Source organism: Anguilla rostrata, chromosome 5 (assembly GCF_018555375.3).
Source record: "Anguilla rostrata isolate EN2019 chromosome 5, ASM1855537v3, whole genome shotgun sequence".
NCBI classification, from domain to species: domain Eukaryota; kingdom Metazoa; phylum Chordata; class Actinopteri; order Anguilliformes; family Anguillidae; genus Anguilla; species Anguilla rostrata.
In genome coordinates, this window is record NC_057937.1 from 8,596,986 (window position 1) to 8,616,216 (window position 19,231).

At 40.5% G+C, this 19,231-nt stretch overlaps 2 protein-coding genes across 4 annotated transcripts; both read left to right on the forward strand.

Annotated features, from left to right (window-relative positions):
• Positions 1 to 58: 58 nt before the first annotated feature.
• On the forward strand, positions 59 to 8,888 carry LOC135254626 (uncharacterized). 2 transcript variants are annotated; one of them, XM_064334959.1, is made up of 2 exons: positions 59 to 572; positions 7,432 to 8,888. In XM_064334959.1, exon 2 carries the CDS (start codon positions 7,463 to 7,465, stop codon positions 8,252 to 8,254), a length of 792 nt encoding a protein of 263 aa, XP_064191029.1. In that variant the 5' UTR covers positions 59 to 572; positions 7,432 to 7,462; the 3' UTR covers positions 8,255 to 8,888. The 2 variants fall into 2 exon arrangements, with proteins under 2 accessions (XP_064191029.1, XP_064191028.1); XM_064334958.1 differs by lacking the exon at positions 59 to 572 and adding an exon at positions 4,776 to 6,047.
• A 5,326-nt stretch (positions 8,889 to 14,214) lies between these two features.
• On the forward strand, positions 14,215 to 18,519 carry LOC135254623 (T-cell ecto-ADP-ribosyltransferase 1-like). Of its 2 annotated transcripts, XM_064334951.1 has the most exons (5): positions 14,215 to 14,686; positions 15,604 to 15,670; positions 16,872 to 16,959; positions 17,312 to 17,994; positions 18,279 to 18,519. In XM_064334951.1, the coding sequence occupies exons 2-5, from the start codon at positions 15,612 to 15,614 to the stop codon at positions 18,376 to 18,378; spliced, it is 930 nt and encodes a 309-aa protein (XP_064191021.1). In that variant the 5' UTR covers positions 14,215 to 14,686; positions 15,604 to 15,611; the 3' UTR covers positions 18,379 to 18,519. The 2 variants fall into 2 exon arrangements, with proteins under 2 accessions (XP_064191021.1, XP_064191023.1); XM_064334953.1 differs by lacking the exon at positions 15,604 to 15,670 and having other exon boundaries at positions 14,230 to 14,686.
• Positions 18,520 to 19,231: the final 712 nt, after the last annotated feature.

A 19,231-nucleotide genomic window follows, 5' to 3' on the forward strand; every position in this document is an offset into this window, starting at 1 on the left:
ATCTAAAGCAGACAAGCCCATTTGCTAGCATATCTGAAACTCAAATATGCAGACGTGTTAAACAATATGTGTGATTGTAGAGTATTGGGAAGGATGCATACTGCCTTAGCATTCATGATCATCATTTTCGGATTTTAGTTCCCCTTTGAGTAGCCTATTCACCTTTATTGTTCTTTATATTTAAATCTAGTTCAAATTGCGAATACACGCTCGACAATAACGAAACTGCGCACTTTCCCGCAGTCTTGCTAAAATATTGTTATACTATATTGAGACCTCTCCATATTTTAATTTTCTCTCTTAATCTTAACCCTATAATGAAGACGGACTCTACGGCCGTGAGTGGAATCAGTTTTAGCAGAGAAAAAGTATTTGATCAGCCAAATGTCAAAGCCGTGGATAAACTGCGGAATGTCCCTTTAAAAAAACGCGCACACGCCCAAACACAAATAACTCGATAAGTTTCGATTTCCAAGTAAACCGTTGTTCGTCTCTATGAACGCCTGGGTATTTTAATGGATTGACAGAGACGGCTACAATACAAGCTTGGCCAGACGCTTTATCTAATCCAGGTACTGTTTGCAGCGAGCGAAAAAGATAGTTCAGAAAAACTGCAAATACTAATTAATTTCATTTGTTATGCTTTTTCAGCAGTCATATTTGGGGAGCAAATTATTAATCTTAAGGGAACGACATGACACTATTTTCAAGTACTGTATGTATGTGGAGGTGCACTTGAAAGGCAGCAAAGGAAACGTGCCTGCAGTTGTCCTTTTTGCCGTTATCGTTACTGCTGGCGTTACTATTTTCAGACAATTTTTCTTGACTGGGCTCTTGTTTATTTTTCTCCCTGTTATTAAGTGTTCTGTTTTCGTGTTTTGTATGCTTTGCCAATGTGTCGCTCGTTTGCCCTGTTGATCATACCCAGACTTATTTGAGAGGGTTGTATGAAACAGAGAAAATACGTGATGTGAGCATAATGCTAATTATCAATCAAAAGAACATGAGGTTGTTCCCTGTAGTGTGTAACCTTGAAAGCATCAGCTTGTACAAATCCAGCTTTAGTTGGTATCTTAGCAATGGGACATGAGATGTGCTTATGTTCACATAAATGTGGTCACAGCTTTATCTACAGGACAACTTTGGTGAAACACATTCTGGATATGTGCATAACTTAAATGGCAGCACCGCACAAAGGCATGTAATTTTCCAGTGAACAGCTCATACTTGTCTAATGACTTCTCAAGAAGTAACTCATACAGTACTTTGAGTTGAGTTAGTGGCACACCCTTTTTTATTTATTTATTTATTTATTAATCTCTGTCCTTCTTTCTCCCCCTCACTCTGACTGCACCTTTTTCTCCATCTCCTTCCTCCTCTCTCTCTATTCCTGTCTCCCACAGAGTCCTAAGCATTCCCATTTTGGATTCCACCATGGTCATTTCCAGTGATAAGCCTGAAACACTGAATGAATTGATCCACCTGGGAGACTCAGGATTTGGTCGGCCCCGCCCCAGACATGGGCTGAGGCTCCTCTATTGGCTCGCCTGTGAATGCATCAGTTATGACGGCAGTTTGGCAACTCTCGAGTGTACACCTGAAAGCGGTGACTATGGGTTTCACTACTTCGAGAATCGAGAGAACATTCTGCCTTCTCCAAAAGAGGAGTACTTCTACTACGAGGTAGGCAACCTCAATAAGACAAATGCCCAGGCCTTGCCCTCCTACATTAGGGTAAACTACGACAGCAATTGGGCTGACAGCAACAGTGACCGCATCATCCTCAGCGTGGGCCCCTGGAATATTATTGACAGGATATACGTCACTGAGCACCAGGGAAAGGGGAGATTTGACAGAGAGTGCACGTATCGCATCAGTAAAGGCCTGATGAACATAATCAAGAACCTGGAGCTGTCAGAGTTTTTGCGTCAGATGAGGGAGGATCCAGGCATTAGACAAACCAATCAAGCCTACACTCTCTCCACAGTGAGCAACGTGGCGTCCACTTCGCGAGCACAAGCTCACATTACCATAACAGGCCCTGAGCCTCGCAGCCAACCTCAACGTAGCACAGGATTCTGGGATTATTGCACTATACTCTGAGCTGTTCCACGTGCCTTTCTGGCATCATGGCACATTCCAGTCCTCCGCAACTGTGTTACTGAGCAGCTTCTCAGCTGCTGGAGTCCTTGAAGGACAATTCTTTTTTTTAATTGAAATTTATAATTTTTTTTTTTACATTTTTATTCCTTATTGCCCAAGGCTTTCCACACAAACTCAATATCTACTGCAATTTTTCTCATATTATTCATTTTCCCACTACTCTTATTCCTCCTGATTCTACTGCTCTTCCTCCTTCCCCTATCTTGTGTTTTCAGTGGTGGAGCAGTGAACTTGATCCAGTTATAACTGGCAATCATAACAGGAGAGCTGGTGTATGCTTTTGTTTTATTTGTGTGTGTGTGTGTGTGTGTGCGTGCGCGTATGTACGTGCATACGTTTGTACATGTGTGGGGTTCTTGCCCTATTTTTAAATTACCCATTTTCATTGTACTTAAGATGTTTTAAAATGTTCTTGTATCAATCCCGTATAAGGACAAATTTTTAAATGTTCTTTCAACTACTTTTTCTTGATATTGTATGTTGTAAAGCGATTTCAGCACTTGATCAAAGGAATTTAAAGTAAACTTGTATTTCATCAAATTTTAGCACACCTCTGAATTGCTTTAAATAAATAAACATAGTATTTGTCCAATAATTTTTTTTTTTTTTTAAATCGCCATTGTATGTGTTTACAAATTTGTTACATGTGTGTGTCACATGTAAATTAGATGATCATGCTACCATGAGCGTACATATACACTGATCGTCGCTACATGATTCTGTACAGAATACTATAACAACTGAACACTCCATAAGGAATGTGTGCAGTGGTCCTGGTTCATGAACAGGTTTTTTTGCGAAAAAGTGAAATGATCAAAACAGGTAGAACCCTTTGGAACACCAGCTGTGGGCACCTGTGGAAAGGGAGGGGAAGCTGGCTGGACTCTCAGGTTGTGTGCAAGAGGGAAACACCCTGACCTGTTGGGAGCTCTAAATCTGGGACCTCCATACACACACCCGGCATAATCACACGCTAATTAACACAACCGCTCTCAACGTACACACCCAATTACACATATGTATGCACTAGGGATGTCACGGTATACGGGCATGACGGTAAACCGTAAAATTCGAATATGAAATAGTACTATCATAAACGTAACGTAATAGTGATAGTAAATCACGTGACAAAGCAATTTTTTCAACCAGTGCTCAAATGTACGATAATTTCGCCATTTCAAAAAAAGAGGAAGGAAATTACTAAATCCCCTGGCTATTGATTTAGGATCCGGTTTGCCTTTTCACAAATCTGATCCTAGATCTGTATTTATAGGCAAAGTCATTTGAAAGCACATGTTGCGTCTTTCCAGCCAATCAACTTGATGCATGACGTGCGTGCCACGGGAGCGAGCAGCTGCACGGCTGCCGTTCTCCGTTCTTTCTGATGTAAAATGTAAGCTAGCTTGCTACCTACAAATTACCAGCGATGTTATCTTTTTTTTCCATTCATGTATAAAACGAGTTAAAAAAAAAAAAAAAACTAGCAAAATGAGTGCCGAGGAGTCAGGCGAAGGCAGGGGAGAGGCAAAGAGAAGGTCGTTGGAAGAACTGAGGGTGCAGTTGAACTCTTAAGACTAGATAGGGCCAGTTATGCACTGAGAGACTTTTTGGACGTTTTGAAAAGATACATGCTTTCACAAGAACAAACAAATATTGATACAGCATATTAAATACATTGACACAGCATAACGTTATAATTCTTCACTGATGACTTATACAACTGTTTCCATGTTGCTGAATTGTAACGTTACAGCTGTCAATTATAACGATTACATGTTTGAGCGATTGCTATTTAACTGTGGGCTATTTGACATTATCTGTAGATCAGGCTTTTTAGTGAGTCTCATTCATTTGAGTAGGGTCCAGTAAGTTCCCTGCTTCCCCGCAGCGTATGTGGTGCGCAAATGTTTTTCTCCCCTTTGTGGCTGCTGGTATTGCACTCTTTGGTTGAAGTATTTGAGTAGGCGTGTCAAACAAGGTTGATGCTTACAATAAATACGCTATTTTTGTGAAATCACATATTTACACGTGTGATTTCTCTTTTTTTGGCTGTGTACGATCATTTTCTTTAAAATCCGATAATTTTAAGCATCCGGTACGATAGTTTAATATTTCCCATCTGGCAACGCTGGCTAGCTATTATTCATTTACACGGCATCTCCGTTGCAGCCCCTTACAGCACTTGCGATGTCTGATACTGTTTCTGTTAACGACCGTAATGAAGAATTGTATCCCCCCAAAACGCGAGGTCGTTCATCCGTGTGGGCACACTTTGGATTCAGGAAAAAGGATTTGTATTATTTTAAATATACAGTTACACGGAGTGAACTATTCAGTTGCATTTTTTTATTTTTCAGTTAAAATGGTTTTTAAAAAATCTGCACAGCTATAAATAAACAGATCGAGTTGTGATCTTTGTGTGATTTTTTTTTCATACCGTCACAGCCCTATTGTACACTATGGTGTAGATTTGTCTATTTATACAAGTATGTGCAAGCGTGTGTGGGGGCACGAAACACCATGAATAAAGCTGGACAGAGATGTGTGGGGTGCAAATCTGTTCGATTTCCTGCCCCCTGACACCCCCAAAAGGCAAATCCTTTCTTTTTTTCAAGTGTACTTAAATTAAGTTGGGGGGGGGGCGGTGAAGAATACGAAACAGTTATTGCAGTTATCTGTGTATATATCAAGCGATTAAGAATAATGATAATGGTCAATGATGTTTGGGAAGGATGTGATTTTTCATCTTTTTTTCCCCCATATTCTCTGCTGGTCTTGTTTTCCACTTTTTAAAAGAAAATTTGGGGCTTTTTTTAATTAAAAAAAATGTTTTATAGAAAACTGAGTGCTCCTCTCTGAAATTAAACTAGGACTTTAATGCATTTTAATTTCTAATTATCAACATCTACCGTTTTCTTTGGCAGTCAAATGGCTTTTTCTTTGCTGTTATACTGTTATAACAATATTGTTTTCCGTGTTTACAGGTTGTTTTCATTTTGATTTCCATTATTTTTAAACATTTATTATTATTATTTTGCAGTACAATGGGGTTGCAGCTTTGTCACTGGCTCTCTCTGTCTATCTCTGTCTCCCTGTTTGACTACAGGTTATTCTGAGTGTATATTACGTGACGACGATGAGAGATGAGATGGGATAAGAAAAGATGAAAGAATGCTTTCTTGCCATGTTTTCATTTCTCTGCATGCGAGTGGATCCGTAATTAATATTTTAATCCAGTCGTTGGGGATCTAAGGCAGACAAGCCCGTTTGCTTGCATATCTGAAACCCAAATATGCAAACCTGTTAAACAGGATATGTGATTGTAGAGCGTATTACATCGGTTATAGGGCTAGGTGATGAACTCACCGTGAAAAGCAAGAGAATAAATATAGATTATTCAGTGTCGGGAAGGATGCATACTGCCTTAGCATTCATGATCATCAGTTTTCGAATTTTAGTTCCCCTTTGAGTATTCCCCTTTCAAACGTAATGTTCTTTATATTTAAATCTAGTTCGAATTGCGAATACACGCTCGACAATAACGAAATTACGCACTTTCCTGTAGTATTGCGAAGGTATTGTTATGCTATATTTAGACCTTCCTCTCCGTATTTTAATTTTCTCTCAATCTTAACCCTATAATGAAGACGGACTCTACTGCGGTGAGTGGAATCAGCAGGGAAAATAAAGTTTTTTGATCAGCCAAATGTCAAAGACGTGCATAAACTGCAGAAACTCCTTTCAAAAATCGCGCACACGCCCAAACACAATTAACTCAGTTTCGATTTCCAAGTCAACTGTTCGTCTCTGAAAGCCTGCGTATTTTAACGAATTGACAGGGACGGCTACAATACAAGCTTGGCCAGACGCTTTACCTAATCCAGGTACTGTAACACATGTTTGTAGCGAGCGACAAATATTGTTCAGAAAAACCGCAAATACGAATTCATTTTATTTGTAATGCTTTTTCAGCAGTCATATTTGGGGAGCAAATTATGAATCTCAAGGGAACGACAGGGCACTATTTTCAAGTACTGTATGTATGTGGAGGTGCACTTGAAAGGCAGCAAAGGAACCGTGCCTGCAGTTGTTGTCCTTTTTGCCGTTATCGTAACAGCTGGCGCTACTATTTTCAGACAATTTTTCTTGACTGGGCTCTTGTTTTATTTTTCTCCCTATTATTAAGTGTTCTGTTTTCGTGTCTTGTCAGGATTCTGTTCCGTTTCTGTCCTTCCTTTTTGCGCCGCCAGATGGGGGCACTTCAGTTTTGTGTTTCAGTTATTTCTCCCTCATTGGTTTCCACTTTGTTTAATTACATTATTGTTTTCAAATATTCTATCAGTTTTTCTTTGTGTCTCATTATCCCCCCCTGCTCTGGTTTGATTGTGCTTTGCGTTCACCTGTCTTGTTATCTTTGTGGCTATTTAAGTTTTGCCTGTGTGTTCCCTTCTGCCAGTAGTCTGTCTGCGTGCTTTTCTGCCTGCCCGTTTTCTGCCCATTCTGTGTTCTGCCCTGCCCTAGTTCTGACCTGTGTTGTTTGGGGAATTTTTGAATTTTGGTTGTTTTCTGTTTTTTTGAAGAATTGCCTTGAGTTTTTGTGATTAGCCCTGCGTGGCTTTGTTTTGGTTTCCTGCTTTATGTTGCCTTTTGTTATTAAAGTCTTGTTTGGATTCGCCTTTCAAAGTTTTTTTTTTTGATTTTTTTTACACTGCGTTTGGGTCCTGGTTCCCTGTTACGTGACACTTGTATGCTTTGCCAATGTGTTGCTCGTTTGCCCTGTTGATCATACCCAGTCTTATTTGAGAGGGTTGTATAGAGAAAGTATGTGATTGGTGAGCATGTAATGCTAATTATCAATCAAAAGAACATAAGATTGTTCCCTATGGTGTGTAACCTTGAAAGCATCAGCTTGTACAAACCCAGCTGTAGTTGGTATCTTAGCAATGGGACATGAGATGTGTTTATGTTCACGTAAATGTCTTGTGTGGTCACAGCTTTATCTACAGGACGGTGAAACATTCTGAATATGTGCATAAGTTAAATGGCAGCACCGCACAAAGGCATGTCATTTTCCAGTGAACAGCTCATACTTGTCTAATGACTTCTCAAGAAGTAACTCATACAATACTTTGAGTTGCGTTAGTGGCACACCCTTGTCTTATTTATTTATTTATTTATCTATGTCCTTCTTTCTCCCCCTCACTCTGACTGCACCTTTTTCTCCATCTCTTTCCTCCTTCTCTCTCTCTCTATTCCTGTCTCCCACAGAGTCCTAAGCATTCCCATTTTGGATCCCACCATGGTCATTTCCAGTGATAAGCCTGAAACACTGAATGAATTGATCCACCTGGTAGACTCAGGATTTGGTCGGCCCCGCCCCAGACATGGGCTGAGGCTCCTCTATTGGCTCGCCTGTGAATGCATCAGTTATGACGGCAGTTTGGCGATTCTCTTGTGCATGCCCGAAAGAGGTGACTATGGGTTTCACTACTTCGAGAATCGAGAGAACATTCTGCCTTCTCCAAAAGAGGAGTACTTCTACTACGAGGTAGGCAACCTCAATAAGCCAAATGCCCAGGCCTTGCCCTCCTACGTTTGGAAACACTACAACAGCAATTGGGCTGACAGCAACAGTGACCGCATCATCCTCAGCGTGGGCCCCTGGAATATTATTGACAGGATATACGTCACTGAGCACCAGGGAAAGGGGAGTTTTGACAGAGAGCGCACGTATCGCATCAGTAAAGGCCTGATGAACATAATCAAGAACCTGGAGCTGTCCGAGTTTTTGCATCAGATAAGGGAGGGTCCAGGCATTAGACAAACCAATCAAGCCTACGCTCTCTCCACAGTGAGCAACATGGCGTCCACTTCACAAACACCATATCACTCTACCATAACTGTCCCTGAATCCCCAAGACGAGATCACTCTACCATAACTGTCCCTGAATCCCCAAGACGAGATCACTCTACCATAACTTTCCCTGAATCCCCAAGACGAGCTCACTCTACCATAAGAGTACCTGTCCCTGAGCCTCATAGCCCACCTCAACCTAGCAGAGGATTCTGGGATTATTGCACTATACTCTGAGCTGTTCCACGTGCCTTTCTGGCATCATGGCACATTCCAGTCCTCCGCAACTGTGTTACTGAGCAGCTTCTCAGCTGCTGGAGTCTTTGAAGGACAATTCTTTATTTTTTTAAGGCTTTCCTCATAAACTCAATATCTACCACAAGCTTTCTCATCTTCCTCATTCTCATTTTCCCACTACTCATATTCCTCCTGATCCTACTGCTCTTCCTCCTTCCCCTGTCTTGTGTTTTCAGTGGTGGAGTGGTGAACTTTATCCAGTTATAACTGGCGATCATAATAGGAGAGCTGGCGTATGCTTTTATTTTCTTTGTGTGTGTGTGTGCGCGTGCGTACGTACCTACGTACATACGTACATACATTTGTCTGCACGCAGGGTTGTTCCCCTTTTTTAAATTACCCATTTTCATTTTACTTAAGATTTTTAAAAATGTTCTTGAATCAATCCTGTACAAAGACCATTTTTAAAATGGTCTTTCAACTACTTCTTTGATATTGTGTTGTAAAGCGATTTCAGCACTTGATGAATGGAATTTAAAGTAAATTTGTATTTAATCAAATTTTAGCACACCTCTGGATTGATTTAAAGAAATAAACATATTATTTGTCCATTAAAAAAAATCACCATTGTATTGTTTACAATTGTATGTGTTACATGTGTGTGTGACATGTAAATTAGATGATCATGCTAGCATGAGAGTACATACACTGATCGTCGCTAAATGATTCCGTACAGAATACTGTAACAACTGAACACTCCATAAGGATTGTGCTGAGGTTCTGGTTCTTTGAGAGATTGTGGAAAAAAGTGCAGCGATCAAAATAGGTAGAACCCTTTGGAACATCAGCTGTGAGCAAACCTGTGGAAAGTGAGGGGAAGCTGGCAGGACTCTCGGGTTGTGTGCAAGAGGGAAACACCCTGACCTGTTGGGAGCCCTAAATCTGGGACCTCCATACACACACTCAGCACAATCACACGCTAATTAACACAACCACTCTCAACGTACACACCCAATTACACGCATGTATGCATTCATGTATACACTCGCACACACAGGCACACACATACGCACACACACACACACTTAAGAGCTACCTGTTCCTGAACAATTTCAGTTTCCATGTCCCACTGCAAAGGCTCTCTTTAGTTAGTCCAGCCTACCTTCATACTGCAGGTTAAAAAAAAAAAAGTGATGACAATATAGCCACATGTCCAGTCCATTTGATGAGAGATACCATAGGTTGAGACAGGTCTCTGACTGGAGTCTAAATCTGGGACCCCCATACACACTTAGCAGAAACACTCTCAACATACACATGCCCCCTACATACAGTAGTTAATCACATGTACATTCACATGCACACACTTAAGCACACACACTCGCGATAACCTATCCCTGAACACTTTCGGTTTCCATTTCCCACACTAAAGGCTTTCGAAGTTAGTCCAGCCCCCTACAGTAATACTGTACAAAAGTACAAAAGTGAGAACAATTCATGCATCCAGTTCATTTGATGACAGACACCATAGGACGACACAGACAACTGACTGCACATCTTACCAAAAACCCAGGTACTGTAACGTGTGCTTGTGTGTGTACTTGTGTGTGACTTTATCAGGGGTTGAAGGAGAAGAAAATATTTACCAGTAGATCATACACCAGGCCAGAAATGGAAGTCTTAACATGCATTTCATAGGATAATGCCTGAACTGTCCGGTCCAGGGAGTAGAATTCTGAGTGCTATCCGGTAGTATCAGTGTTAATGAGGGAAGGAGAATTGTGTTAATAAAAGTGTCACTGTGTTATTAGACATGCTGTGTATATCAGTGTTAATGTCAGAGAGAGTGTGTCACCCTCCAATAGCAGCGTAAATGAGAACGGTGCCTTGTTACCCTGTAATATTGGAGTTAATGAGAAGCAAGGAACATCCCATGTGGTCAAATGATCAGTCTGGAATCATGTGTATAAGCTATTAATTTCGTTGCTCTGTACTTGTGACATGTGCAATGACAATAAAGTTGAATCTAATTTACATTAAATTGCCCTTCACTCTCATTGGGACCCATTAAGATGGTAGTAGTAGGCCTACAAGTAACCTTAGAATTACTCAAACTGTCATCACAGTAGATTAGACCTACTGTATGTAACATAATCAGTGATAGCATTGAGGTGGATAATACTGTTATCACATACTGCTGGTCCCCAAAAGAAATATTTTATGAGTAAAGATGAGAGGCAAATTATCAAGAATGTGGGTGGAATGGAACATTGTCTGTGGCTTAATTCTGCATTGGAATCTGAGAATGTGGAAGGGCTGGTTTGGCTACGGGGCAAATTTCACTGCGATAAAGATGACTCTGCAGTTCCTGTGTTTTAAAACTCTCAAGCAGATTATTCTGAATGTGATTGGTTGGCCAGAATTAGGGGCTGTGGAAGCCTTGAGGAACAATGTGTGTAAAAGGTGTGTTTCCTCTGTTGTGTCTGTGACACCATGACAACCCGCATACCTGCGGTACAGACAAGGCTCTGATGTCATCAAACCTGCCTGTATGGCCCTCACAAAAAGGGATTATAATCAGACAGCAGTACAGTGGGTTGAACCTTATAGATTGACTACAATACAGAAGAGAAGCACACATGTATACACACAAATTAGGACAGGTCAGCTCAGTGCATGGTGTCGTAAAATTCTACCTTTCAAGATGAAAGCAAATATTATACAGACTGTCTTTGTAATAGGTTTGTCGACATTTTTATAGGTCAATTTATTTGGCCAATGACTCTATAGTTTTATTCAGCTAAGTGAATTTGTGAAGAAGATAAATATCACAACTCAATATTTAGAACAAAGCCCATTGAAGGTAGGCTGTATACAGGACTAACTGAAATCAGCCTCTTTCCACCCTGACTCTTCATTTCTCCCTCTTGCAGGTCTGCTATGGGGAGATACAGTAAAAACTCCAGAAATATCCGAACACTGAACACAGTCCAGCAGTTAAAAGGCGTGACGTTTGGTCACCGATTTCCTCGACATGGACTGAAGCTCCTGCACTGGCTGGCCAATGATATGATCAAATTTGACAATATCTGGACGATATTGGACCACCCTGACAACAGAGGTTTTGGGTTTCACATCTTTCACAATTCAGAGGGGATCCTGCCCCCTCTCACGGGATCAAGCAGGTACTTTGAGGTGGGGAACCTGCATGCTCCCGGTGCCCAGTTTCTGCCGTTCAGTGAAGACCAATCACGGAACATGGAAAGTAACACAGATCGCATCATCCTGAGATTGGACTCGAATATGATAGGCAGTGTCTACATCACTGAGCACACACCTAAAAACTCACGATTCAGTGCTAAGGACACTTACCGCCTTAGCAACAAACTAATTCGTTCCATAAAAGGTGAGAGCTTGGAGAATTTCCTGAGGAAGGCAGGGTATGATCCAGGCGAAGAGGAATCAAGTGACACCTCCAACCACAATGAAGACAATGAAACATACGGCCTTCTAGATGAACACTCCAAGTCAAGTAACAGGCGTACCTTCACCGGCAAAGCGGATTCACGCGACGACAGCAACTGCTGTTGCATTATACTGTAGTCAATATAAAATGTTTAAAAACAAATTCAGCTTGGGTGTGAGGTGTTCTACAATAGCTTGTGACTAATGCATTCTACTTCGTGGATGTGAACAATAGAGCTCATTTCTTTTTTCATTGAAACAAGTGCACATTGGGCAGGCACATTGAAGCTGTTCTGGCAGCTCATGGTGGCCCAACACCTTACTAAGACACATAATGTTAGTTTTTCCTTTAATTTGTCACCCGTCAGTGTTGTGTGAGAAATTTCTGCAACTTGAGCACCACCTCCTCAGCCCTACATTGCATAAATATGAGTACAATTTGATTTCTCTCAATTTATTATCACTTATTACTCATCACTCTTATACTCATATCTTTATCACTTGTATCCTTCCACTTTGTTCCTGCAGCACTTTCATGTTTCACATGTACCTCCATCTAGCACTTATGTTGCACTTGTATCATTATCTTCATGTTGTAGCTTTTGTCGTGCCTCTTAGTTTGACTGAACATTACTCTCTTACCTAGCCCATGCTTACTGTGTGAACTGGACTAATGTGTTCATGGCTATGAATAACTGTTACATATTGAGTATTGTACCTTATCAGACCTGTGTTTTGTAGTTGTTCCAATGGCCTTCCGTATGCACTTATTGTGTGTCACTTTGTAAAAAACGCGTCTGGAAAATAAATGTAATGTCTTATTTCTCCAACAGGGGTCACTGTCTGTCTATACTGAATCCAGCGTACTCCACAGATTTAAACACAATTTTAACAAACTTTTCTTGTGTTGTCTTTTTAATAACTCAAATAATGATTTAGAACACATTTTTGATTAGCAAAAGTATGAAAAGTAACATATGAATTAAGTCATCCAAAAATGAAACAGAGTGTCTGTTTAAGTGAAAAGCACATTATACATGTGACTTAAAGGCTTATTTAAAGTGACATCCTCAAAACAGCCAGTATATTCATTCACTTTTGACCAGTTACTGTTCCCCTATCACCCTGACATTCAGGGTCAGTTCCTGGATTTATGCATCCCTTCATATCAAATGGTCCTCCAGCATTTTGATTTATCCTTAGCAGTTAACAGTTCAGTTTCAGGGACATGTGACTATTGTTAATACTGAACACTGTTTTGTTCTTGATTAATGTATAATGAAGACAACCAGTAATGGTTCACGTGGGGTGTCTTTTATTAATTTACACAGTGTGTGTCTGGCTTTTCCCTTGCTCCATGACCCAATATTTCCTCAGTGTGTACATAACTGACAAGTTTGTGGTGTTAAGATGTGAAATACACTCTGCAACAGACCTTGCAGCTGCTGGACCTTGGACTGTTCAGTCAGCAGCATCTCCAGTTTCTGATTCCCATCCTCTCTCATCCTGGATGTAGTTCTCTTCACCTGTCAGAGGACACATCACTGAAACCACGACTATCAACTCCATAGCCTACGTCTACACCAACACTTTGCAAATATTCAGTTCATTCACAGTTCACAAGCGACTGATCATGTTCTTCATTAAAGGGAAAGTAGTGAGGCTGTTACTGCTGTTATTTTTTTCTTGTCCTCCTTCTTGATCATGGATGTTATGTGTTCAGAATTAGCAGGATTAGGGTTAATTTGGATATATAGGGGTGGCACAGTGTGCAGTGTAGTGCTGTCACCTCACAGCAAGAAGGTACTTGACATTGGCTGAGGGCCTTTGTGTGAAGTTTGTATGGTTTCCTAGCTCCCACAGTCAAAAGACATCGAGGTTACATAAATTAGAAAGTCTCAATTGTCTTTGAGTTATGAATGTGCGTGTGAATGGTGTGTGGGCCCTGAGATGGATTGCTGACCTCTCCAGGGTGTATTCTCAGCATATTTCATCCAGTGTCTGCTGATATTATATATATATATATATATATATATACATACACATAAGGAGTTAAAACATTATTAAAAATTCCCACACCTTAGCTCTGTGCACTAATTAATACACACACACACTCACACATGTGTGTGTGTGCGCGTGCACGTCTGTTAGTTCAGCTGATATTGCTATTGCTTCTACTAAAAGGAACTCTACTTATTTCGATCATTCAACAGATTGGGTTACCAGGAGACCATATAACCTGAAGAATCTCTTTTATTTGTCCATTTTATCATTTTTTTTCAATGAAATGGGCTATATATTCATAGACATCACTTGCTAAAATGAACATGAGCAATAGTTTTTTTTAACCTTTTGAAAACAGGTGGCAATTGGTTATACTCTAAAACTTTAAAATATTTATTATTTTCTAAGTGAATCTGAATTTTTGCTATTGTTGTCTGTGTTCAGATATTTTTTGGGGAAGGAGGCTAACCTGTTCAGACATTTTAGAGGATTTAAAAGGGTCAGTATTGACTGCATATATGTTTTTATGCAAGAGTACTGGCCAGACTGAGCCACGCCTTACATTTCCTGTATATCAATCCTCGAATACGGCAAGAAGTCAAAATGAGCAAATGATTACGACACCACTGTACTGAACTGAGATATCATCCGACTGTAGTGATTTTTAGTGCCCCAACGTACCGGGCAGTAGTTTTATTGTACTGCGGTAAATTTGTAATGTCGCACTGGTTGGGCAAATTTGTGCTGTGATTTAGCTCCCCCATTTCCCATTCCCAGCGCTTCTGCCACTTCCCAAGATGGTAGGAAGGGAAATTTGTAGGCCGAGATAAGGGGCTTTATTTTCCACAGCAATCCCAGGGGAGGAGACCGGAAATGTTTTTGATAAACAGAGACGACACCCTGCAGAACGCACAGTAAATTGAATTTCTCCTTAGTTGCTGCAGGACCAGCACAGCACTGAAGGTAAGGCATGCCCTCCTTTTTTATTTTCCATCATTTACTTTCTGAGACATGCTCAGCGCAACTTGTGAGATCTGTTATAATCAGTGAATTTTTTTTTGTTTTGTTTTTTGTTGGTGAAAAGTCAGAGTAAAGTCAGTGCAATGCCATCTTGGGGTTCAGGTTAAAGCCCGGGCACATTGGGCTGAAAAGTGAAAGTTTTCTAGCCAACTAGGATGTAACCAGGCTATATCCGGGTAAAACCTGAGGTATATTGGGGTTAACCAAGTCCCTTTAACCATGTCACAAGTACTGTAGGCTTTTTGGAACGTTTTTATTTTTTCAAAATTCTAACTCCATTTCTAGAACTCCATTGCTTTCAGTTACCAGTTTTGATAAAGACATCAGCATTAGAAAATATGGTTTAGTTATTTGAATCATAAATTAGTGAAATTAGTCCCTAAAGGGCTTTAAGCCAGTACAGTTTAACTTGGAGCATTTAAATGTAGTGCTCCTGTCCATACTCAAGACCACAGTGATCAGAGTTCTTGTCAGTCTCTGCAGTGACTGGTTTGTGTTACCACTGTAAAAATCAGAGATTCTACATAGCGATAATACATCTTCTGCTTGGTCAAAACATTAAAATAAAATTATTAGTTTTTCATCTTCTGCACAGCCTGAAGTAATTAAATTGCTGAGGTGACAACGTTCACTTCTCCTCATTTTGGATTTAAAAAATGAAAATTAAATAATGCACAGTGAGGGTTAAAGGAAATAGGAACAACGCGGGATGCGTATTTGGGGTGTGTGCGTATGCGTGTGGGGAAGGGGGGGATGCTTGACTGTAAAAGTTTGCAAACCACTCTAACATTGCTATCATCTGGTGCCTGAGCCTGGCTTCTTGTAGCCTATTTCTGAATTGAATTTTTATTGGCCAAAAGGTGGAGTTATGGGACTTAAAGCAACTCTAACATGCACAGCTCAAGCTTCTGCATCGTTTGTGTGGAGGTAAGGCAAGGGACAAGTACTAGAACATGTTAACTCGGAAAAAGCAGAAGCAGCTTGCTGATATGATAAACTTGTTAACCACAAGCAAGGTGCTACAGTGTCAAACTTAAAAAATTATTTCAGTCAGATTTGAATCGAGCAGTATGTACTGATGTTTAATATCAATGTGACTTTGGCATCAAGGCACTGCCTCTTATCACACCCAGTTAGTAAGCAAGCCGAAATGATAACAGAGTGACCACTACCAACCTCCCAAAACACTTGAGACAACTGAGCCTGACCCAGCTATGCTATGCGGACAGTGGAGCACCCACTGTACAACTGGGCCAAAATCATACTTTGTCTTGAGACGATGTGAGGAAATCCAACGCTATTGCATTTATGGATCCACCTATCTATTCTAGTTTTATGTGAGCCTTGCTCTACGAAGCTCGGTCGCACTATGGCTTTCCTTAAGATGCAAGCTATTGAGTGTCGACTTTACTGTTAGAATTAGATTTTCATTGAATGCTATGAATCTTTAGCCGTTGTTTATCCATTAGAATAAGACAATAACCCAGCACTCCACCAGATATGCAGTATGACACAGAAAAGCTTGACAATGCATGAGTTCGTGAGCTTTTGAACACGCAGTACTTAAGTTAGCTTTGTCAGTTTGAACAGAGCATGGATCACAGCAATAGTTACCAGCAGTAGTATGAAAGTAAATGGAATCATAATATCACATTAGTTGATGTTTACGCATTAGCAGCCGTGAGCGGCTCATGGGCAGCACAACTCAGCTAATCAGTAATCGAAAACCAGCTTCCACAATGTACGAAGCAAAGTCCCGTTCGTGTCAGAACTTCTCCCAGAGAGACTGTCTGCAATGCAAACTATGCGGAAATTCTATGCCCAATTCATTTTCAAAAGCAGAATAACAATGTTTACGTTTGACTTCCCCGGCGATCACATGATCGTTAGCAGTGCTAATGGACGTCTAAAACATCAATAAAAGATCTTTGAGTGCTAACAATAATAGGTAGTGACCGCCGCAAGAAAGATTTAGAATAGAACCAACCAAGCACAAAAATGTCCCATTTGAAGTACCAACCAAAATGCAAAGTAGTTATTTTTCCACATTCGTTATATATTTTTACTTTTCCCTTTTCTTATTTTTTCATTTTGATGGCTTCTTTTCACATTGTCCTGTGCCCTCTAGTAAAAGAAAGCGTGATCCAGCGGAAGCAATGGAAGTTCAGAGAGAGAAAGTCATCAAACTGTTGATCATAGCAGCCATTATGCACACTGTAAGTTTATGCTTTGACTTGAGTCTATCTATCTATCTATCTATCTATCTATCTATCTATCTATCTATCTATCTATCTATCTATCTATCTATCTATCTATCTATCTATCTATCTATCTATCTATCTATCTATCTATCTATCTATCACTTTCTGTCATTATCTCTTTGTTTGCCTATCAGTGTTTAGGTGACTGAGTACTTCCCTTCTTTATTGTGAAAAAAAGAGTCAGTTTAGCCGTTTTGATTATATACTGTATCTGTCTGTTGGTATATCCCTTTTTTGAACTGGAACATGTATGTCTATTAATGTATGTGTACACATAAAGGGTAACCTCCCCAATAAACTATTGCAGGTGGACTCGGAGGAACGGCAGTTAGACATGTCACCCAATGCGGTGGATGACCAGTTCATAGGGTGTCGGGATGACATGCTGAATAGAATTTTAGGGAAGGGGGGCCTTCTTGAGCAGGAGCAGACAACCAACGCGCTTTTGAAAGAAAGGATTGAAAGACGGTGCCAGGAAGCTATCCCAAATGGTCAAAAGGAGCATGCTCAGGCCCTGAAGTTTTACACCCACGCTAAACCCGGAGAGTTTCTCGATGCTTTCCGCTCCGCCTTGCAATCCCAAGGTGGGAATGCCACTGCCTACCAAGGCTTCCAATTCAAGGCCCTCCACTTCCTGCTGACTGATGCGTTGCAGCTCCAGGCACCCAAAGGCTGTGCCACTGTTTACCACGTGTCTAAGCATACTTTCCAAGCGAGGGTGGGGGAAAAAGTGAGGTTTGGGATGTTTATTTCTGCCTATTCAGAATACGAGGATGAGCTGCTCCCGGAAAGTGCAGGGACCGTGTTCAGCATCACCAGCTGCGCTGCGGTCGACGTAGATACCTCTGCCTGCTACCCTGACGAAGTTGACCTGCTGATCCCACCTTTCGAGGAGTTCAGAGTGTTGAACGTGACGAACGTTGGAGTTCACAGAAAAATTTATTTGAATCACACAAGGCTTTACAGCAGCCATAACTGTCTCCTCCTAAGGTGAGCCTACATGACTCTGCCATTTGTCCCTGTTATTAATCCTCGAAGGAAAGGGGTGGGGGCCTGAATGATGACACCACTGTAATCCTGTGCTGTCAGACATTTTTATTTGTTTTTATTTTTGGAGGCAATGTTGCAATGTTGTCATAACTGAATCCTGTTCATTGTTCATGTTTGTTCATTGGTTAAATTAAAGAGCTATGCATGCAATAAAGAATAGCTGTACTATAATTCTATTCTATGTAGACCAACTAATCTCTCTGTCTCACTCTCTCTCTCCACAGATCAGGGTCCTCCAGTGATCCAGTGAACTCCAGCATGCTGCTGTTATTGGCTGCCTCTCTGTACCTGTGTTGCTATTGTCTGGGACATGCGCCACTGTAATACACTTTACAATGAAAGCCACACACATAAATACACAAACCAGTTAGCTTGTACTGGCACATAATGTGACAATAACAATGTAATTTTCCTCCTTTGCTTTCTTTATGGAGCTGGGCTTTTTGAATAAAGTGTATCAATGTTGATGTGCAGCCATGGAAGTTGTTGGCGAAGTGAGGATCATGTGAAATATGTTTAATTTTTGGAATCTAGCAGCTTTAACTGTTAAAACCGTTGTTTGACATCCGGCACTAAAAATACAAAGCACAAGTGCATCAACAAAACTCCTCACTTATCCAAAAAGTAAAAGTCGATTTAACTTCTTAATTATTATCAAAGATATCAATAATTAATTAAATGGCCAACTTTGGCAGAGCAATCTGTTTGATTAACCTTTTATCAAATGTACAACTCACAGCCAGATTAAAATTAAGAAATGTAATAAGTTACAACAAATAGTCACATCTAATCTAAAGACGAGATTCAACTATGTATAATAATAAATAATTAGGACTGATTACAGTCACTCAAGAAATGAATGAAGTAAAATACCAAATCACAGGTTTCTCCCAAATTAGTCCCACACTAAACCAAGATCAATGTCCGAAAACCAGAAGACAACCGAATATTCCAGAAGGCCATGGGGGGGTGGGGGCGTGGGGGTGTGCGGGGTTGCAGAGAGATAAAGCAGGTACCATTCCTGTAGTCACACAGAGTGAGTTTTCCAGGTCAGATAAAATTATCATATTGCCTGTTTCTCAAGGGTGATAATAAAAGAACCAGATATCCGACAAAAGTACATGTTTAAAAATCCAAAATCAATGTGCTGTTTACTGGACATCTCTTCTGCCTTAAA

Coding starts and splice junctions, on each gene's coding strand:
- LOC135254623 (XM_064334951.1), top strand. CDS start 15,612: ATGGGACTTAAAGCAACTCTAACATGCACAGCTCAAGCTTCTGCATCG. Junction 15,671..16,871: donor TCTGCATCGTTTGTGTGGAG/GTAAGGCAAGGG, acceptor TGTGCCCTCTAG/TAAAAGAAAGCGTGATCCAG. Junction 17,995..18,278: donor CATAACTGTCTCCTCCTAAG/GTGAGCCTACAT, acceptor CTCTCTCCACAG/ATCAGGGTCCTCCAGTGATC.
- LOC135254626 (XM_064334959.1), top strand. CDS start 7,463: ATGGTCATTTCCAGTGATAAGCCTGAAACACTGAATGAATTGATCCAC.